Raw genomic sequence first — 20,229 nt, 5'->3', positions numbered from 1 at the left:
CAAAAAGTAGTGACAGCCAAGTTCCAACAATATGTAACATCCACTGACATCTGGAAGCTTTACTGTCAGGCTTCAGGCTGGGATGCATCATGGAGACAGCCTTTGTAGCACTAATGGATGACCTCCTATGGAAATGGATAGAGGCCTCAGCTTAATGCTCATATTTTGTGAGTGATCTGAAGCTTTTAACACAGTTGTCCACAAGGTATTGCTGACCTTGATTGTATATCATAGATGAAGTAGATGACACAGCTCAACATGAAATCTTGATTGCTCTCAACTGTACAGAGAGTGTGGGTTGTGAGGAATTGCTCATCTTTCCAAAAAGCTAGTAGGTAGTTTGAAACAGAGGAGGGAATTCCCACCACACAGCCAAGGATGATATGTGGGGCTCTCCTTCTGTTTTTAGCAAAGAAGGGTAAAATTTGTCCTCTCATCCCCATGCCTTTTTATTTTAGCTCCTGCCCAAAACCCACCATAGAGTCCAAGACAGATTTAACCTCTCCCTTACTTCAAGGCAATTTTAGAGATGGTGAAACACTATGGGCTCCACAGTCAACAATGGATTCAATACATTTCTAGCATAATTAAGCCTGATTTGTTATTAGATGAAACTGTTGTTTAAATTGCTCACCAAGGGTATGTCTATCTAGACTACATGGCCCCGTCAGCGGAGCCATGTAAACTAGTTTACCTGACATAGTCAATGAAGCGAGGATTTAAATAATCCCTGCTTCATTAAAATAAAAATGGCCACCGTGCTGTGCCGACAATCAGCTTATCCGGCAGAGCGTGGCAGTCTAGACGCGGATCAGTCAGCAAGGGAAGCCTTTGTCAACCGCTCCCTAATGCCTCATATTTATTTTAATGAGGAGATTATTTAAATCCCCACTTCATTGACTATGTCGGGTAAACTAGTTTACATGGCTCCATTGACGGAGCCATGTAGTCTAGACATACCGCAACAGTCTGTGGAGGCAGAGCTATGGAAGGTAAGTCCACTCCCATTATTGACCATGGGCTCTTTTTGGCTACCTTGGATTATAAGACAGTAGGCTGGAAAAGAGAAGAGACTATTAGATACTCAAAGATATACTGAAGGGAACCCTCAGAAGTAGGCATGCTTATCCTTGTATGCTTGGCACCACAGAACCAGGCAATATAGATATGTCACTGGGAACACATATATGGGATGAAATAGAAAACATAACATGAGTTTTGTAAAATAGACAGTATCAATGTGTATGTGTTACTTCCTGGGGAAATGTATTATGGGAAGACAGAAGTACAAGGCAGCCTCCAATGGACAAACTTAGATGCAATGCCAGCATGCTGTACACTAGCAACCACATTTACCACTTACCAAATGTAAAAAAGATACAGAGAACTATAGCCACCAATTTGGTTAACTTTTCTGTTTACCTGGGTTTGAACTGGCATGATTTGACTGATCGCTTACTTAAAGAAACAAAGGTGAGTCCGTTTTTACAACAGCTAAAAGAGGCTATCTGGAAACGTGTCATTCAAATACTGCATGCAAATGGGGACATGTTAAGAATTGCTATCTCTGAAAAAGAAATCACTGCATATCATTGGTACAATATTTTCAGTGTTTGGTCCCCCACATCCAAGGGCATACTATCTATTACGTTCCACCCTTTGCTAATTGTATTGGTATTATGCTGCATTGTGGATGTGTGCCATGTATTGTTGGATAAAGAAAATGTATTCCAAACTAAAACCTCAGGTTGATGTCACCTCTCAATATATTACTTTAAAGTGGTTACACAGTAAAGTGATCCATTCCACTTATGGAAGTTGAAAGGTCAAAAGGGGGGCAATGTTGGGCTAAAGAATAAAATTGCCCTTTTAATGAATGATATCTACCAGTGTGATGAATTGCGGCCCAATTTTTATGAATGGGATTTTATAAATGAAACAGTGTTAACCACTTTGGATTAATTTGTTAGTAGCCTGTTAAGAATTGCCTTTGAAGAATCTGTTATTGTAACTCCTTTTTAATACACTACAATTAAAATTGCCCCTTTTTCTAACTAAAGCCCCATTTTAAACTGTTAATACATTGTAACTGTCTTGACTCCATATTGTAACTGAAACCCCATTTTAAACTTTGTACTGCCTAAACGCTGTTTAAAGTTAGGTGTGAGTATATGTATTTTCATTTGAAAGTATGAAGGGGGGAGGAGAGGGTAAAGGGATTAGTCCCTGACACCAGCCTGTCTGGAAGCCAGCAGCACCTTGATGGCCAAAGAACAATGCAAGTGAGCCCTGCAAAAAACCCACCCAAGAAAGAGACGAAAGAAAAAGATCAAAGTCGTATCTGCTGTTAATGGATGACTCATGGTCATACAGGCTATGTCTGAGCTGCAGTGCTATTTCAGGATACTGGAGGTATCCCAAAATAGCCATTCTGCATCTTTTGAGTGCGCCTGTTATTTTGAAATATAATAGGCTTGCTATTCCAATGTCTGTGTAAACCTCATTCCACGAGGTGTAAGGGACGTTTCAGAATAGCAAATTATTTTGAAATAAGTGCTGTGTAGACAGCACCAAATTTTGAAATAAGCTGTTTTGAAATAAACTCAAAATAAGCTACGCAATTTTCATAGCTCAAATTGCATAGCTAATTTCGAGCTCTGGAGCAATGGGACAGGCCAGGATCTATGGACTAAAACATATAAAAAGATGGGTGCAAAATTATAGGATTGGGTCTTTTGGTTCTACCTACCACCACCAATACTGTGGTGCACTCCCAGGGGCTCTGAGGACTGCCTGGGGACGGGGAGGAGCACAACCCAGTGTGCTGCGTGAAGCACTGAAGGCTGTCTGCCCCACCCCTTCCACTCAAAGCCCCACTCCTTCCAGGAGAGCAGGACTGCACAACCCGCTTTGTTCAGGGGCCCACCAAGTCTGTCAGCACTCCTGCTAAGGGGATATACAACAGAGGTCTATAAAATCATGAATGGAATACAGAAAGTGAACAAGGAAGTGCCATTTGCCCCTTCACATATAAAAAGTATTAGAGGTCACCTGAAGAGAATAATGATGAGACAGCAGGTTTAAAACAAACAAAAGAAAGTATTTCTTCACACAACACAGAGTCAGCCTGTGGAACTCGTTGCCATGGGAAGTGGTGAAAGACCAAATGTACTACTGCATTAAAAACAAGAATTAGATAAGTTCACAGACCATCAATGGCTATTGGCCATGATGGTCAAGGATGCAATCCCATGCTCCAAGTGTTCCTAAATCTCTGTCTGCCAGAAATTTGGACTGGATAAAAAGTGATGGGTGACTCAGAATTGCCCTGTTCTATTCACTACCTATGAAGCATCTGCCACCTAGCCACTGTTAGAAGACAGAACATCAGTCTAGATGGACTATTGGTCTGACTGAATATGGTCATTCTTATGTTGTGAGTGGAAAGTGAGCACTGATACATCCCAGAGCTCAGGACAGGACTGGATTGTGTTTGCTCATGTGTTCCAGAGGAAAAAAATTATAATGTCTTGCAACAAAAATTAGTAATGTAGAGTATTACATTTTTACCATATATTTCTAATTTAGTTGTTCAAAGTATTCCTAGTGAGATATATCTAGACAGACAGGGCTGATGATAACACTACCATGCTACAGTTGTCATTTGTATGTAGGAAAATCTGAAGTTAATAACAAACATTTCTTCACATTAGAAGACAATTAGATGCTGAAATCCATCACTGCCTATGATCATCCACAAAGGAAGCAAAACTGTGTGAGACTAACATAATAAAGATCACTTGTTTTTACACTTACAGGAGACTCAAAAAAAGTTTCACATGCATATTACTCAGAAACAACGTGCTATTTATTCTTCTTAGCAATGATATCTTACATAGCATTCTGGGATCAGGATGTAATTTCAACAATAATATATTTTCTGACATTCTCCAAGGAAAAATTACCAGTTTCTTCCCTCTAAAAGGATTTAGATGGAATAACATCTGTGTTGAGGTTATTGTGAATATGTTAAACTGACAGCAAATCTCTAAGGGGCACTGCTCATTAATGTTCTGTGCATAAAATTAAAACCTGAAATATATTTTCCAATCCATTTTGAATCATTTAAGCAATTCTCATGCAAAGAAACTATTGTGCTGCAATAATATATTTGAAGAGTGGAATATGAAAGCTATTAAAATGTCTTAGACTTCTTGACTAACACTCAAAAAAAAGTAACTCTCTTCTGATTTGAAACCTGCACTGTATGAGACACAAAATTTTACTTTGAAATAACATTAAGAGTTCGATTTCAAACCATATAATCAAAAAAATTCAAAGTTGAATCTTATCACTTCATCCTTAATTCATACTCTTATGCTTAGGTACTCTAGCACTTACAAGCAATATTCTTATAAGTGTTGCCTGTAGGCACTGAAAAAAAATCCTCTCCAAGTACAAGCTGGAAGTTGACTGCCCATGTTGTGTTTTCTTTTAAATCTCAGTAAAAGATTTTGCAACAGGATCTGGGAACTGTGTTCAGGGATCAGGGTAAAGAGTCAAGGCCATGCTTTTATATACATATGCAGAATCCCCTATGCTGTTGGAAGAAATAATCTTCTTTTGGGCCAGCCAGATTATAGATGTATATACCCTTCTGCAGGTAAAAAGCCAAAATCTCATATGGTTCGCTGAAGTATCCATGGAATTTGAAAGAGTTATTAACAAATGTACAAATTCAATTAACAATTATTCCAGCTTCAGCAGCAGGATAGCCTGCACACGACTTTTGTGGTCATTATCATTTTATAGACAAAAAAAAGAACAGTCAGTAACCGAGAAAGTGGAGACTACATTATTCAAAATAACGGAATCATTATAGTCACATTAATATGATGACAGCTCCAAATGTTACCAAAAACTTGAATGGTTCCAACAGCACCATTGGGACCATTGTTAAAATGGATAGTCCATGCTTTAATTAATGTATGTATGACATGACAGGTTTTAGCAGATTATACCGTGGTGGAGCCACTAGTCTATAATGTCAATAGGAGTTTGTCTACTTCCAAGAAATCATGGTAATCATAACGAAGAACTGTTGTACCATTTAAGCTACCTCTGTTGAAACAGTAATGTTAAAACATTAGCAACACAGGCTTAAGTTATGTGTACAGTTTCTTTTTTTAGGCTCCTACACTGTTAGCAACCCAAACGATATCACAGCCACAGGCATGGAATTGCCAATGGTAACTGGTAACTCTGAAATAGGACTGCCTACAAGTAGACACTTTAATATACAGTTAGGCACCAGAATAAGTGTTCTGTTTTCAGAACACCCAAGGCGCTCTCACACTTCAGTGGGAGCTGGAAATGCTCAAGGTCTGGAAAAGTCAAGCTGCTTTAAAGGTGCCCACATATACACTGAAGTATATAATGGAGGCCTTCACAAAATTTTAAATGTTTGACTCTTGGACTGATGATATATAGCGTCAGAAAGAGAGAGAACTATCAAACATGATTCCTATCTTTGTATGAAACATATCTCCTATAGCATAACAGAGCTCTAGAAATACTATTGTGTGTTTCAAAAAAAAAAAAGTCAGTTAAAGACAAACATATAATTCAAAGCTTTTTCTTAGTGACAAATGCTTCCTACCTTGAGAAGTTCTAGGCTATAGAGATGAAAAATATTTTCAGAATTTTGTTTACAATATATTTTTGAGTTTGCACAGTAGATTATGAAGCACATACAATTTTGTCATGAAAAATGGGGATGCTGAAGAGAGGAGGATGTCCATAAGCCACCTTTATGCTGCTCCAACCCTGGATCTGCCAAGAGCTGAAACAATCCCCAGTGTAACTTATGGCCTAAGAGCTCCTCTAAATTGCATTTGGTGGGATAGTTTCATAGCAACTATTCTGCCAAAAGATCCACCAGAGAACTATGAACTCTGGTCCCATACTCATCTGCCCTCAATAGACCCCTCTCTACTCCCAACATGCCACCAACACTTGTGGAGAGAGTAAAACAGCCACGTCAATTTAAAAATACTTGAGGCTTCCCCTATGTAAAGGGATTCTTAGCTGCCCCTTTAAAGCAATTTTTGCACAGCACACAACTCTAACAGAGGCCAAGCATCTAGCTCTATAATTGCTACTTCACTTTTCCCTGAATAAGTCAAAGTACCGATGGACTAAGAGCTAGCAAATATAAAGCCCCTCAAAAGTTCCTTTTTTAACAACAACTTTTCTTTTGCATTACTAACTTCTGATGAAAGTCATTCAGAATAACATTCTTGACAAGAATAGCAAGTGTTGTAAAACCTCTTCAGTTGATGATATGGTATAATACGGGCATTGGGACCCCAATTTTAGCTATAAATAAGAAGCCCAGTATTGTAACTGAAGCTGAAAATTACAGAATAGATACTTCAGAGTCCAATAAAAGGAAGAACACTTTATGCCTATATCTGTACTACTTCAGAACAAGGCATACAATAAAATCATCTATCTCAGTTCACTTAGGGGAGTGAAAACATTCATCAAGAGTACTTATGGACTACTTATATAGAATCCATATGAGATGAACCCTAGCCATGGCATATAACTTCAGTGAACTGATTATCTTATAGAAAGCTGCTCTGTATGAGTTCAGATTCTTTTCCCCAATGAATAATAATACAAAACATCAAATGCAGTGTGTTTGCAGCAATTTAGGCATAAAAATTATGAATGTATTTCAGATCTTGAAGACAATCAGTCCCAGATTTTTAGAATTATGTTCACAAATACACATATACTTTAGCAGTAAAATGTATGTAAAGGAGAGGATTTTTTTTAAATCTGGATATTATAAAAGTTCTAAAGCTTATACTCATATTTTACTGATTTCTCATATTTGAAAAGCTTGATTCATTATTTAATGGTGGCAAAATATTGCAATAATTTAGTATTAATGTTCAAATATGAAGTTTCCTTATTAAAGCATTTCCTTTACTGTGCATTAGAATTTACGTTATGATTTTGATTGTTTTCATTAACAATTATTTTTCTTCCATACTGTGGCATAGACTACATGAAGAGGGTTCCAGGAGTTTAATGTGAATAAGCAGCAGGAGCTAATTAAATAGGACAACGAGTAACCTTTTCTGAGTGTGATTGGAGACTCAATGGATTTAATTGCTGACCTAATTGATAATTAGACAGTATAGAATCAGGCACCTTGGTGCAAGTGAGATACACTTCCGTATTTTAGTTAGTTTAATGATTTTGGAGACCCCCCCCCCCCCCAGACAGCAATAGCAATTGCTATTTAGCGTGTACAGAGTGGTACTTATTTTTCTGCTAAGCAAATAAAAGTTATTTTGTGAATCTAAAATGATAACTGGAAGTGTTCATAGTCTTTTGGTATTCAAGGCCATTAGATTTCTTGCCCCAGGGAAAAAAAACTTTGCAATTTAACAGTCAAATATGTTGCCTGTAAACTGGGAAATTTAGTTTGAAACCTTTCCTGTATTCATTTTACAGACTGGATAAAATCTTGCATAACATAAAAAAGCAACTTTAGGTTTTAACAATTCATTGCACAAAAGAGTTTTCAGCCAAAAAGTGGGGGAACTATTTAAGCACATAAGTGGAAAGAGCCAGTTGGCTTTATTTGTTGTTGAAATGTTTTATAAAGCAACTGCAAGAAGAAAAACTGTACTGGAATTGATAGAAGGCCAAAAATATTAATATATTGGAACATAGTGAACTTTTTTCAAGCTGTAAATATTTTCTCGAGTTCCCACATATAAGCCATAAAGTATGCTGAGTCCTTTCTTTCTCAAACCTTCCAGTAAAAATTGCCATCTATGATAAATAACATCTACAAGAAACAAAACAAATATAAAAACAACATTTTGGAAAGTCATTGTGTTTGTCAAAAGGCCTACATATTTCCATTACAGATACCAGAAGTAAGATAAATAAAAAGAATGATCTAGGTAATGGAGGATAGTGAGTTAAAAATTATAGGAAATAAGACCCAAGATCCATCATTGCAGATATTGATGACCTAGCTTTTTGGACCTTGGATATATTAGCAATTTGATTCCTACAAAGATAATAAACAGCATCTGTGACAAGTCTTTCACTTCCATTACAAACTGAATAAAAAATAAAATATTCTTGTAAAATTCTTAACTGTGATACAAAATTTGCATGTTGAGATTTTAACCAAGTCTCACAAAAAAATCATGGTGCTATTTAACTGTCTATTGTTTTGTACAACAAATCATGAAGGAAGGACTGTAGTAAACTTTTTATACACGAAGGAATTTAGCTTACTAGTCTATGCCAACATTTTAAAGGTGAACTGCAAAGAAAAAAAATGCTTTTTTCTGCTTCTTCTACAGGAAGCCAAAAGGTGGTGATCATAGCCACTTAATTTTTAAAGTTTCTTTAAAATTATCATCAAATATGGTCTTCCCTGATTTTGCTGAAGGACTCATTGATGACTGAGTAATTGGTCTGAAAGTGTTTTAGTCTTTATATCATGGACCTATGTTAATAAATCCTTTAAAAAGAAATGAGCTCTTGTCTCAGGTGTTTTCATTAAATAGTTATTACCAAAATAAGTGAAAAACAGGGGTGTAAATTGTCTGAATAAAACCTCTTCCCCTCTCATATGATTTGTTATTGTGATGTCAAAATCCTACTAATTCTCTAATCATTGTTTCAAAATCAAAAAAATTCTTACTGGACTTCTTCACACATCAGAAAGAAGCAAAAAAGTCCTATTTCCCCTCTTCATTTGCTCTCACCTTTAAGATTCTTCTTCTGCTATTTTTGCTCTGTCCCTCATTTTTGTTTTTGCCACTCTTTATAGACGAGCACATTTTAGGGCTTGGGTAGGTTGAGAAGAAAAACACCATCTGTAAAATAACAAACACTTAAAATTACAAGTCTGTCAATAAGAGTGTTAGGGAGCAGAGGGAGGGAAGAATAACAACAAGAAAGATCATCAGAATAAATAATCAGACCATTAAATTTGAAGAAGCATCCCATATTATACCCTGACAATGTATTGGTGCATCAAATTCCATTTATTAAATGAAAATAATTAGCAAATCTAAGAGTTGCATGCAAGATGTGCACACAACCAAAAGCTTTCTAAAAACTATCTGGATCCTGAAGGACACCTGTTTGTATTGCCACTCAGAAAGCACCACAATTAAGTAGTAATAATTCTAAAGTTCCTTAATTACACTGTTTTGCAGAGCTATATCAGAAGTCACCGTGTTTTGGGGACGTACGTAGTAGTGGTATACCTGCCAGTGGAAAATTATATATACTACAGCAGCAGTGGCCAAATAGTGGCCCACAGGCCGATCCGATTTGCCAGAGTGAGCCCCTGGTGGACCGTTGCCACTATATTTACCTGTGCCTCTGAAGGTACAGGAGATTACAGCACCCCCATTCCTGCCAATGGGAATTGCAGGAAACAATGTCCTGGTCCGCACTGCTTCTTGAGGCTCCCATTAGCCAGGAATGGCAATTCACAGCCAAAAGGAGCTGCAATCGCCCATAGCTGCAGGAGTACAGGTAAATATAGTAGTGATGGCCAGCCAGGGCGTAACCCTGGTGAACTGCTGCTGTTTTATTCCTACTCCTGTACTACCGGGACAATAGATTGCATTAGCTGGATTGTAAATTCTTTGTTACAGGGCTCACCTTTTGCTTCTGTTTGCACAGCGCCTAGCACAACCAGGCTATTGTCCATGACAGGGGTGCCTAGATCCCACTGCAATCTAAATAATAAAAATAAAAATGTGTATATATTTTTGCTCCCTTTAAAATACAGGCTAGACAATATTCTGGGGGAATTAAAAGGAAAAGCTAAAAATGATTTGTGGGGGGCTAGGGAGGTTATGTGGATCTTGAGGGGTTAGGACTAACAGTGATTAGTAGTGTGGGGGGGGGTTCAAGCTTCTTTTGGGAAGGCACTGAACCCTACCAATGCTTTGGGGGCATACAAGGGGGAGTGGCTCTCGATGCTTTCTGGAATAGGAATGATGTTTTAGGATGGTTTTCTGAAGGGACTGCAGGCTTTCTGGCTTTGGGGCTATAGGTTACAGTGGTATAGTGCCTTCTTGTGGCTTTTTGTGGGGCTTATAGCTCTCGGCAGCTCGTAGTCTGGGGCCAGAGGTTTTGGAAATCCCGTTCTCAATCAGCAGCCTCTGGGCTTGGAGAGCAGTTGCCCGGTGGCTGGGTGCGGGACACTGTGCTGAGGAGCTGTTCTGGGGGTGAGCGAGTTGGGCCATCCCAGGGAAGGGAGGATGCTGAGATGTATGGTGGATTATGGCTGTTGGGAACAGGGTGATCCAAGCAGCAGGGTGCTCATTACAAGGAAGGGCAGTGGGAGCCTGGGAGCTGGGTGCCAGGTCTTATTCACTTCTCCCTGGAGCCTGAACACACCACTGTCTCCTAGCAACGCCTGAGGTGGCAAAGGGCAGGGACAGGCTGGCTCAGTTCCAGGCATCAGGCTGTACCGGTGCCACCAGAAGGCTTAGCCCAGCAGCTGGGGGGGGGGGGGCTAGTGGAGGCGAGGGGGGAGAGTGCATGGGTGGCTGCGCCAAATCATGGCACAGAGAAGCACCAACCCCACCCATCAATTTAACTTTGTGGCTCAGGATCAGATCTGGTAAACCCCCCCCCCCTTCCTCTCTCTCTGACTCCCCCCCTCCCAGTCGCCATCTGAATCTCCTCCCTGCCCCCATCCCTCTCACCAGGGGCAGATGACCATTTCGCGAGGCCCAGGGCAGCACAATTTTGCGGGGCCCCCTTTTGCTACGGCGCATGTGCGGGGCTTCTTGAAGCGAGGGGCCCGGGACGGCCGCCCCGCTCACCCTGCCTTATATCCGCCCCTGCCTCTCACTGTGGCTCCCCACCTCAGTTTTCTCTCCCAACCCCTTGCTCCACCTCCTAGCCAGGGTCACCACCTGAATCTCCTCTCCCAGCCCCTTGCTCTGACTCCCCCCTCCGAGGTCTCTACCCCAATCTACTCCCTCCACTGAGGTCTCCTCCCCGTCCACTCAACTCCAAACCCTCATTCCCTAAACTTCTCCTTTCACTCTGTGGTCTCTATTCCTGCCCAAAATGCTAGACATTACCCCTTCCCAAAACTCACACATCCCTCTAACATAGGGATGGGAAACCTTTTTTGGGGTCAGGGGCTGCTGACCCACAGAAAAATCAGTCAGGGGCCTCACACAAGTGAGAAAAAAAATAAACAAACCCTCTCTGACGTGCCCCCCAACGAGGGTTGCCAGGTGTATGGTTTTGAACCAGACAGTCCAGTATTTGAGCTTTCTGTTCGGGAAACAAATTGAGAAAATATAAGTGAGACAATACAAATGTCCGGTATTTTCTAAATAAGATGTAATGTAGATTGTGATGTAATGTCAAGCATTTCGGTATTTTTGTTGAAACCATCTGGCAACCATACCCCCAACTGAGGAGAAAGACACTCGACACATTCCCCTCACCCACCAGAGCCTAGTGGGGCAACGGAGGGGACTGTAGTGCCAGCGCGGGCTCCCAATGATAGGAGAGAGCCCTGAGCCACAGGGGCCAGATGCAGGCAAGCCGGGGACCACATCCAGTTCCCGGGCCCTTGGTTCCCCACCCCGTTCTACCACATGGTTCACCCCATCCCACATGGCTCCTGACCTCAATCCTTTAGGCATAGTTCTGGTGCCCATGTCTCGCCTCAAGCACATTACACAGCCTGTCCCACTTGTGCCCATCCCCAGGACCTTATTCCAGTGACCTTTCCTAGCCCACTTCTCATTTCCTCCCATCACTGGCTCCACTGACCTCCACCCATCTCTCTGGTTTCTTGATAAATACTTCTGATGTATCTATATTATCTATTACAGATAGCACTGCCTTTTGTTACTATTCCCATCCCTCTCTCCCTTTTTGCCCTCATCTCTGGATATATATGACAGATTTTGCCTGATAAGTGTTATACTGTGTAAAATTCCTGAAAATCTTTGATATCTCTATGAAATTAAATACCTATTTTAATTTTAAAAAACCCTACTAAGTATACAGCTGATAGAAAAGCTAAGCAGATGAGACATGAATGGGAGGTGAGCTGCTTATGTGTTTTATTCATCAATACCTGCAGCATTCTGCAGTCTTTGGTATGATTTTTGCTACACTCATTTTTCTCATGTATACCTATGTTTGTGTATGATGTATATTGGTGAGAGTGGCAGGCAGTAATCATGCTTACGAAAGATAGCAAGCAAAGTCCTTTCTTATGGTCAGAAAAATAGATGAATGAACAACAAGTGTACATGTAATTATGAACAGAGTTATACAATAACTCATTCCTTTCTAATTAAGACCTTTTTGTTTCTTCAAGGTGTTTGGTCATGTTTAAAGGTCCTCAACAATCACTCAGGTTACATCTACACTGCCCTCTCTTGCACAAAAAAATATGCAAATGTGGCAAAGCGTGGAATATCCCCGCACCTCATTTGCATAATTAATTAGGCTCTGTTTTTGCTCAAAAATCTCCTCTTGTGCAAGAGCTGTTCTTCCTGAAAATAAGTGGAAGAACGGCTCTTGTGCAAAAGGGAGTTTTTGCATAAAAAGGAGCCGTGTAGATGGCTCCTTTTTGCGCAGAAGCATCTTGCGCAAAAACAGAGCCTTGTGAATTATGCAAATGAGGCACAGCCATATTCCACGCTTCTCCTCATTTGCATATTTTTTGCCCAAGAGAGGGCAGTGTAGACGTAGCCTCAGTGAATTGCATAAATGAAAAACAACAAGGAGTCTGTAGCACCTTAAGGACTAAGATTTATTTGAGCATAAGTTTTCGTGGGTAAAAACTATTTTTTCAGATGCATGGAGTGGTTTTTACCCATGAAAGCTTATTCCCAAATAAATGTTAGTCTTTAAGATGCCACGGGACTCCTTAGTTGTTTTTGCAGATAAAGACTAACACGGCTACCCCGTTGAGACTTGAATAAATGAACACATTTGTAAATTCTCGAATAATTCTTAATGGAAAACAGTTTTCCCACAATTTTGCTTAAACTCTAAGCAACATTCACAGTTGTGTGTTTATTAAACTTTTATCTGCTGTTCTCTCGGATGGGTATACTTGCTAAATTGACACATAAGAAATAGGAAATCAGATCTGTTCTCATTGACAGATTCTTTCCCTTGTTTTCTCACGGATTAACAGCCACTACTGTAACATTAATGATCTTTTGGATAGTCTTTTCAAGTATAATTTCTGTCTGCTTCAGGAAATGTCACGTTGAATCTGAACTTGAAGCTGCAAAGAAATGGTCCATCAAATGGGGTTTTTTAACAACACCTTTTGAGGAGGTAAAACTCAATTTGATATAGCATGTTTATAAAACATACGTAAATAGTATACCTCCAGAATATTAAGTTATGAGTTTCAGCTAAGAATCATTATTATTGAAAGCCATGCAAAACATACCTCTCCAACGAATCTTGATCTTCATTTTCATAATACATGAATGGACCATATCAGTGTAGATAAGCACTAATAATTTGCCACTGGTCTACACTAGGAGCTATGTTCAAATTAAGCAACTTCAGCTATATTAATTACGTAGCTTAAATTGAAGTAGCTTAACTTGAATTTTGACACCATCCACACTGCAGGAAGTTGAAGGGAGCACACTCTCGTCACAGAAGCAGGACTACCACATCGATGGGAGTGCCCTCTCAGTTCAAATTAGCATGTCTTCACTAGCCCCTCTAATTCGACCCCCAAAAGATAGACTGCAGCTGCTTCAATCTTATCTGTAGTGTAGACGTGGCCTTGGAGACGTATTTGTAGGAGTACTAACAAACAGGGATCCTTTAAGATGATATTTCCATTTTTTTCAGAATAAAATACAAGTTGTACTTCATATGTTGTACATATCCTAATGTTCCTCTTAACACACATAACTCCTAGTGGTGGTGGTGACAGAAACTAGATGTAATGTCAGGAAAATATTTCCCTTTTGTTGGTCCATAAAATATTTTTAAAATTGAAGGGGGCAAGGATTTAAGTAATTTAATTTTCAGTGAGGAAATCTGCAGTGTGCTTTTATAATTTCTACTTAAATAGGGTTAATGGTGCCACTGAATTCAACGGAAAACCTCCCACTGGTTTAAATGGGAACAGGTTCATGGCCTGTATTTTTAAACATTGCAGGATGCAGATTAAATTCAGTAAAATGTAAGTCACTTAATTGGTTATCTGACACAATCTTCTGTGTGGGACTAGTTTCTGCATAATATTTCCTGTACTGAATGTCCTGAAAGAATGATTAAGTGCCCTTAAAACAAATTGCAACAATACAAAGACCAGTAACAGAAAGGGGCTGCAACTTTGTATGTGTATTTATTATGGTCCAATGGCTAGAGCACAGATTGGATAGTTGGGCATGTGGGCTCCTTTCCCGGCTCTACCACTGACTTGTGTGACTTTGGACAAGACTTTTATTCTCTCTGGGCCAGATTTTCAAATAGATGTCTAAAGGGATTTTCAAAAGTGCTTAAGAAAGATAGGTGCCAAAGTCCTATTGCTCATCCACTTTTTAAGGTGTCTACGTATATTTGAAAATCTGGTCCTCTAGGCTTCATTAACCCATCTTTAAAAACAGGGTAAATTATATTTGTCCACCTTTGTACAGCACTTGCAGATCTACAAATGAAAATCATGATACAAGCTTTAACCAATATGTCTAATGCTATATATTACTACAGGTTGAACCTCTCTAGTCTGGTGCCCTCAGAACCTGACTGGTGTTGAATCAGAGAATTTGCCAAACCATGGACGTTAATATTTTCTAGCAGCATTACCAACACTTTCACTGCTTACTGAGCTCTCAGAAGACACTTACGGGTAAATTAGAGCTAAATAACAGCACTGAACACTGAGAGCCAGGACTGGTCACTGTAAACACTTTATATGACCACAGGAAACTTGGCCACACTCATGGTAAGTGGACATCCAGCTAACTAAAATCATTCCAGACCACGGATGTTGCCAGACCAGAGTGCCGGATTAGAGAGGTTCAATCTGTATTTACTGTATATTACAAATGTATTTGGCACTTTTATTATGCATTTTTAGCTTGTTGCAACAAAAAAAAAACAATTTTTGAAGTCTCCTCGATTCAGTGAAGTGAGAATGGAGGGTGCTCACTGGTCAGCAAGATTCAGCCTGTCTTAAATTCAGAATAAAAGCCGTTTCTGAAACTAACAAGTGTATTAGAATAGCTTCCGAAGATATATAATAAAATAATACTGTATGGGTGCCAAGAACACAGTGCACAGATACCATAGTGAGCGGGATAATATAGATATCAGATCTTAAAATGCTATGACAACACATATCTTAGCCCCAAGTGTTATTTTTGATTAATGTTGGTATTCTATTTTTAGTTGATAAAAGATGAAAAGAAAGAACCTACTAAGATGAAGATAGAACTTCCAGAACATTTACAAATCCGACCTGTGACACCAGTGGAAAAATACATCAAGGTTAGACAATAGATTTAAAAACTGCAATATAGGTTAAATCTGTCTTAAGCAGTCACCCAAGCACTAAACTCAATCACCTAGTAGAGACAGGTCTTCAACTAAAGGTCGAAGTAAATTGTATTGGAAACCTCAGAGATACTTTAAAGTGTTCACTTAAGACAGAGAATTGCTCATTGGATGTGGTTGTTAGTATAGATTTCACTGTACAACAATCAACTGTTATGATAGAGCATAACCTCCTCTTTAACCTCCTGTGTAACATAGCATCAGATCAATCATCTCAGGTGGTAAGCGGGAGGAGGTAGCACTACGGAAGCTCCTACCCCATCCTTGCCTCCCATCTCTCAATGATTTCAAGATTTATCATAACCCATTTTTAACCACCATTTTTCAACTTCAACAACTTTGTAAAAAGGAACCCTTTGTCTTTTCTGAAATAAATATATTTTCTGGATTTTATTCATTATAATCCTTCTTAGGGTATGTCTAGACTATATGCCTCTGCCAACAGAGGTATGTAAAATAGGCTACCCGACATAGTCAATGAAGTGGGGATTTAAATATCCCCGGCTTCATTAAAATAAAAATGGCCGCCACGCTGTGCCGGCTCAGCTGATTGTCTTAATCATTTGGTGGCTTAATCATTTTTCTTATTCTTCTCTGGACTTTTTCCAATGTATTCACATCTTCCTGAAGCATGGTGCCCAAAACAGGCAGAATACTCTAGTTGAAGCCTAATCAGCACAGAGGAGAGCAAAAGAATTATTTCTCATGTCCTACTTACAAGCATCCTACTAATACATCCCAGAATGATGTTTGCTTTTTTTGCAATAGTGTTACCATGCTGACTCATATTTAGCTTGTGGTCAAATATGACCCCTAGATCTCTTTTGTGGTATTCTTTCCTAAGCAGTCATTTCCCATTTTATATGCGTGAAACTGATTGTTTCTTCCTGAGTGGAAGGTTGGTTTGAAATAATTGTTACTTATCGCCTTATTATCTTTTAGATGTCTGAAACAGATGTTTGAAAATAAACATTATGCTTACGTGGCTAACCTCAGCTAAGTGAAGTACCCCACATGTGGCATACTGCTCCGTGGGAGGCAGGCCCGCCATGGACAGCAGCTGCTCCAGCAGAGCTGAAGTTCCGCTGACCATCGTGCACCAGGCTGGACCCACTGTGTGTGTGTGGGGAGGGGGGAGGGCGCTTAGTTTGTCCCACTGAACTGATCAGATCTGTGCTGGAATAATGGATTACATGGGCAGATTTCTTTAAATCAGGGTCTTATATAATCATTTTATTGGGTGAGCACTCCAGTTTCATAGCTATATATTCAGATAGCTATGAATACCTGTGTCTCTATCAGTATTATTACAGAATCTGCCTGTAAGTAGGAAGCAAAGTCTTCTTCCTCCTTTTGCCTAGTTTTGTAACCTTTTCCTTTTAGCAATATATTCATGAATTGCTGGTGGTCTGCTAAGAGCTGAATTGTGATATGGTGTTGGTTGTTCTTGTTTCCTGCTGCTGGCTCATATTAAAGACAGCCAATAATACATACAATTTCTTAATATTTCTCTTCCAATAAGCAATTACTGGAACTGCTAATTGCTGCTGAGAAGGATATATAGTCACACAAATAGGAGGTGAACTGGGGGTTATGTGATTGCCAATGAGACAGTAGATTAGTCCATGAGACAACATCTCCATTAAGATGTATACCACTTTATGGAAGAAAGTAATATTAGAAACTCCACCTTGTGGTGAAAAAAATAAGGGATTTACAAAAATAATAATAAAAAAAGCTGTTAGAAAAATCAAAATTACTGAAAATTAGAGAAAAAGTTAATGCAAAATATTATAACTTTAAAAGTGCCACCATTTCTGGTGCTTCACGTTCTTAAATAGTGTTGTAAGTTCAAATATTTAAGTCAGAGCCAAGCTTACTGGTATCTGCACTTTTAGGGTATGTCTGCACAGCAGCTGGAATGTGAATCCCAGCTCAGGTAGACATACTTTTATCGGCTCTGCTTCAATTAGTGCACTAAAAATAACTGTGGCTGTAGCAGCATGAATGGCAACTTGGGTGAACTGTCAGAGTCCATACCACAGTTACACCTGGGCAGGCAGACAGCCTGAGCTGCCAGCCAGGCCACTGGGACCACACTGCTTCTTTTAGCATGCCAGGACAAGCAGAGCTCGAGCATGCGCAGCTACCTGAGGCTATGTCTACACTACAGGGTTTTTCTGGGATACCTCTGGTATCCCTGAAAAACTCTGCCATGTCCAGGGAACATGCCTGCTCTTCCACTTTTTTTTTTTTGCTGAAGAGCAGATGCGCTCTTTTGGAAGGCCTGTCTTCCCCCTCCCACGAGAAAGAAGGGCTCTTCCGAAAGAGGAGGCTTTTCTGCAATTTGGCCCAGTGTAGACGGACCAAATTTCTGAAATACTTTTTCCAATAGATCGGAGTAGTGTAGACATAGCCTGAGCTGTGAATTACACTTCTTAGCTACAGTCTGGATCTACCCTTAATTTGTGAGTATAAGTAATTACATCTGCTCCTATCTTGGGCAGTTCGTCAAATTTGGCAGCTGATCACTCAGCTGCAAGATCTGCATGTGTAGCAAGTGCTGTGTGCACAGAAACAGAGGCCAAGACTTAACCTTTGACATATGAATCTATCAAGGACAGCAGGAATTAGTTTTGGATCTGTGCTGCATTTGATCCTTTTACATGAAGATCAAGATCAAGATTTTCTAAACTGTGATTTGAAATTATCACATTTTCTCTCTCCTGTGGCAATGCACAGTAATACCATGTCTGTTCCTTTGGCTGAGTTAGACATATAAACCTCTTGCCCTTTTGTCCCTTTCTTCTTCCTGCAGAATAGAGGTGGAGCATAGTTTTCTGCATTATCTTGCTCAGTGGGTGGCATTTATGGCAAAACAAAATCATCTCTTCAAAGGAAGTGCTCCACCTAAATTTCAAAAAACATTTTCCAGTCTTGGCCAAGGAATAAAGCAAAACAACTCTGGCAAAAGAATAAACTGAAACATTGTTCTCTCACTGTATATTTCTCTACTGAGTAAGTGCCCAGATGTTAAAGTGGTACAACAGAGAGCACTTCTAATGTGCCTTAATGGGATGATTCAGTCAAAATAAGCAGAGCTGCCAGTGAATAGAGAACTCTGGCTTTTGTTTTCTCTCCCTCTTATTGAGTAACTCGATACATAACTATCTTTTATGCTAGAAACAGACTTTAAAGAAGAAATCATTTTTTATGCAAAAGCCTGTTTGGTATGCTTTATCCAGTTTGGTACCAAAATGTCTGATTCCCCGATTTAGAACTGTTATCTACCCAGAGATTATTTTAATATTTTTTAGTTGCAAAACAATTAAAGCGTGGTATTAAATGTTGCTTCTAACAGTGAAAACCAAACAAAGCTGTAATTCATTAAACAAAGTTAATGATGAGAAGCAATAATCTAAAATCTATTAAACACTTAAGCCCTTCCTGCCAAGTTACTTTAAAGCTAATTTTTTTTCATAATTTTTTTTCTTTCAATAGTAGAGAACTTTAAAAATCAGATGCATGTTGATAAAAATTGAAGACTGGCTGGTAAATGGAATGCTTTCCTTTTAACTTCTGATTACCTCTTGTTTATTACCTTTGAACTAACTTATTTTCTTCCATCCACACTGATGTAGGCATTGCACTAATTTTAGGCCTGTTAGTCAAAAAAACAATTGCTTAACCAGAACTTCTTAATATTTTAATTGCTATTTAAAATGTTCCCACATAGTTTGCTATAGAATAATCTCCCAGCTATTCTAGATATTTTTAATGATGACTTCTGTATTGTGGTCTAGATCCAGTAGGGTGTTGGTCAACTCCTGGAGGTCTTTAGTTCCATCAATTTCCATTGATTTTAATAGAAGTTGAAAGCACCATGTAAGATGGAGCAGTATATAATTGGCACTACTTTAAAGAGAGGCTTCATTTAAACTTTGAAGTACTGTTAGTATTCATCAGTTTTCATTTAAAATACTACTTGAAAAGAAATTGTCTATTCCATCAACACTGAAATACAAAACAGTATGTTGCATGGCAATACAATAGAAATGAACAAGAAAATGCACTTAATCACTGGATTCTATTTACTTACTTCTATTTCAGGTCTACCCATCACCTCCAATCCCTAAAACAACTCAAGGATTTATAGGCTGGAGATCATCTGTGCCAGGGCTGGAACTTGAACGTTATTATCAGATCAGAAGCTGCAAAGGTGCCTTTCACAAGGATCTGAAGTGGCCCGATGAACCCTCTGATTGACATTAAGAAATAATGAATAGGCATATTGAGCCATTTTTTCTTAATCTAAATTAATCTTCAATAGAACAAATGTCAGATTTGCATAAATTGATATTAGAGCATAAACATTTGTGCATAATTTCAGCAATATATTAGATAAGATGTGTATGTGAGAAATTCAGCATGTTACTTGTTAATCTGTTACTGAAGTCTACAGTATACTTACATTTTGGAATGTTTTTTCCACGAAGGCAGCTCCAATTTAAACACCTCATATTCTGCAATGAGTTTTCCTGTAAAAGAAACCTAGGAAGATAGCTAGAAGTGTGCTGCTTAAACAATCTC

General features: G+C 39.1%; 1 protein-coding gene and 1 long non-coding RNA gene across 5 annotated transcripts in view; one reads left to right on the top strand and one right to left on the bottom strand.

The window, feature by feature from the left end:
• Positions 1–10,444, bottom strand: part of LOC112546163 (uncharacterized) — a 49,907-nt gene extending 39,463 nt beyond the window's left edge. The window contains exons 1-4 of one of the 2 annotated variants that reach the window (XR_003089793.2): positions 10,391–10,444; positions 9,718–9,794; positions 8,808–8,918; positions 7,542–7,870 (exon numbers count right to left, since the gene is read on the bottom strand). This is a non-coding gene — a long non-coding RNA (uncharacterized LOC112546163). Of the gene's footprint in view, positions 1–7,541; positions 7,871–8,807; positions 8,919–9,717; positions 9,795–10,390 lie in introns of those variants that run through there. The other variant, XR_012896504.1, reaches the window with a different exon arrangement.
• CIMIP1 (ciliary microtubule inner protein 1) lies at positions 1,101–20,010 on the top strand. Of its 3 annotated transcripts, none has more exons than XM_025185768.2 (4): positions 10,522–10,687; positions 13,311–13,392; positions 15,475–15,573; positions 19,750–20,010. In XM_025185768.2, the coding sequence occupies exons 1-4, from the start codon at positions 10,626–10,628 to the stop codon at positions 19,903–19,905; spliced, it is 399 nt and encodes a 132-aa protein (XP_025041553.1). In that variant the 5' UTR covers positions 10,522–10,625; the 3' UTR covers positions 19,906–20,010. The 3 variants fall into 3 exon arrangements, with proteins under 3 accessions (XP_075757253.1, XP_025041553.1, XP_025041554.1); XM_025185769.2 differs by lacking the exon at positions 13,311–13,392 and adding an exon at positions 12,096–12,194 and having other exon boundaries at positions 10,551–10,687; XM_075901138.1 differs by lacking the exons at positions 10,522–10,687; positions 13,311–13,392 and adding an exon at positions 1,101–1,473.
• The last annotated feature ends 219 nt before the right edge of the window (positions 20,011–20,229 follow it).

The sequence above is a fragment of the Pelodiscus sinensis genome, chromosome 18 (genome assembly GCF_049634645.1).
Source record: "Pelodiscus sinensis isolate JC-2024 chromosome 18, ASM4963464v1, whole genome shotgun sequence".
In the NCBI taxonomy this organism is placed as follows: Eukaryota; Metazoa; Chordata; order Testudines; family Trionychidae; genus Pelodiscus; species Pelodiscus sinensis.
Note: the sequence above shows the minus strand (reverse complement) of the source record. Positions and strands in the feature narration are given on the sequence as shown.

What these genes read in the sequence shown, in the direction of transcription:
- CIMIP1 (XM_075901138.1), top strand. Translation starts at nt 1,303, where the DNA reads ATGGACAAACTTAGATGCAATGCCAGCATGCTGTACACTAGCAACCAC. An exon ending in GCTTACTTAAAGAAACAAAG is followed by an intron (nt 1,474 to 15,474) that starts GTGAGTCCGTTT and finishes TTCTATTTTTAG; the next exon opens with TTGATAAAAGATGAAAAGAA. An exon ending in CAGTGGAAAAATACATCAAG is followed by an intron (nt 15,574 to 19,749) that starts GTTAGACAATAG and finishes CTTCTATTTCAG; the next exon opens with GTCTACCCATCACCTCCAAT.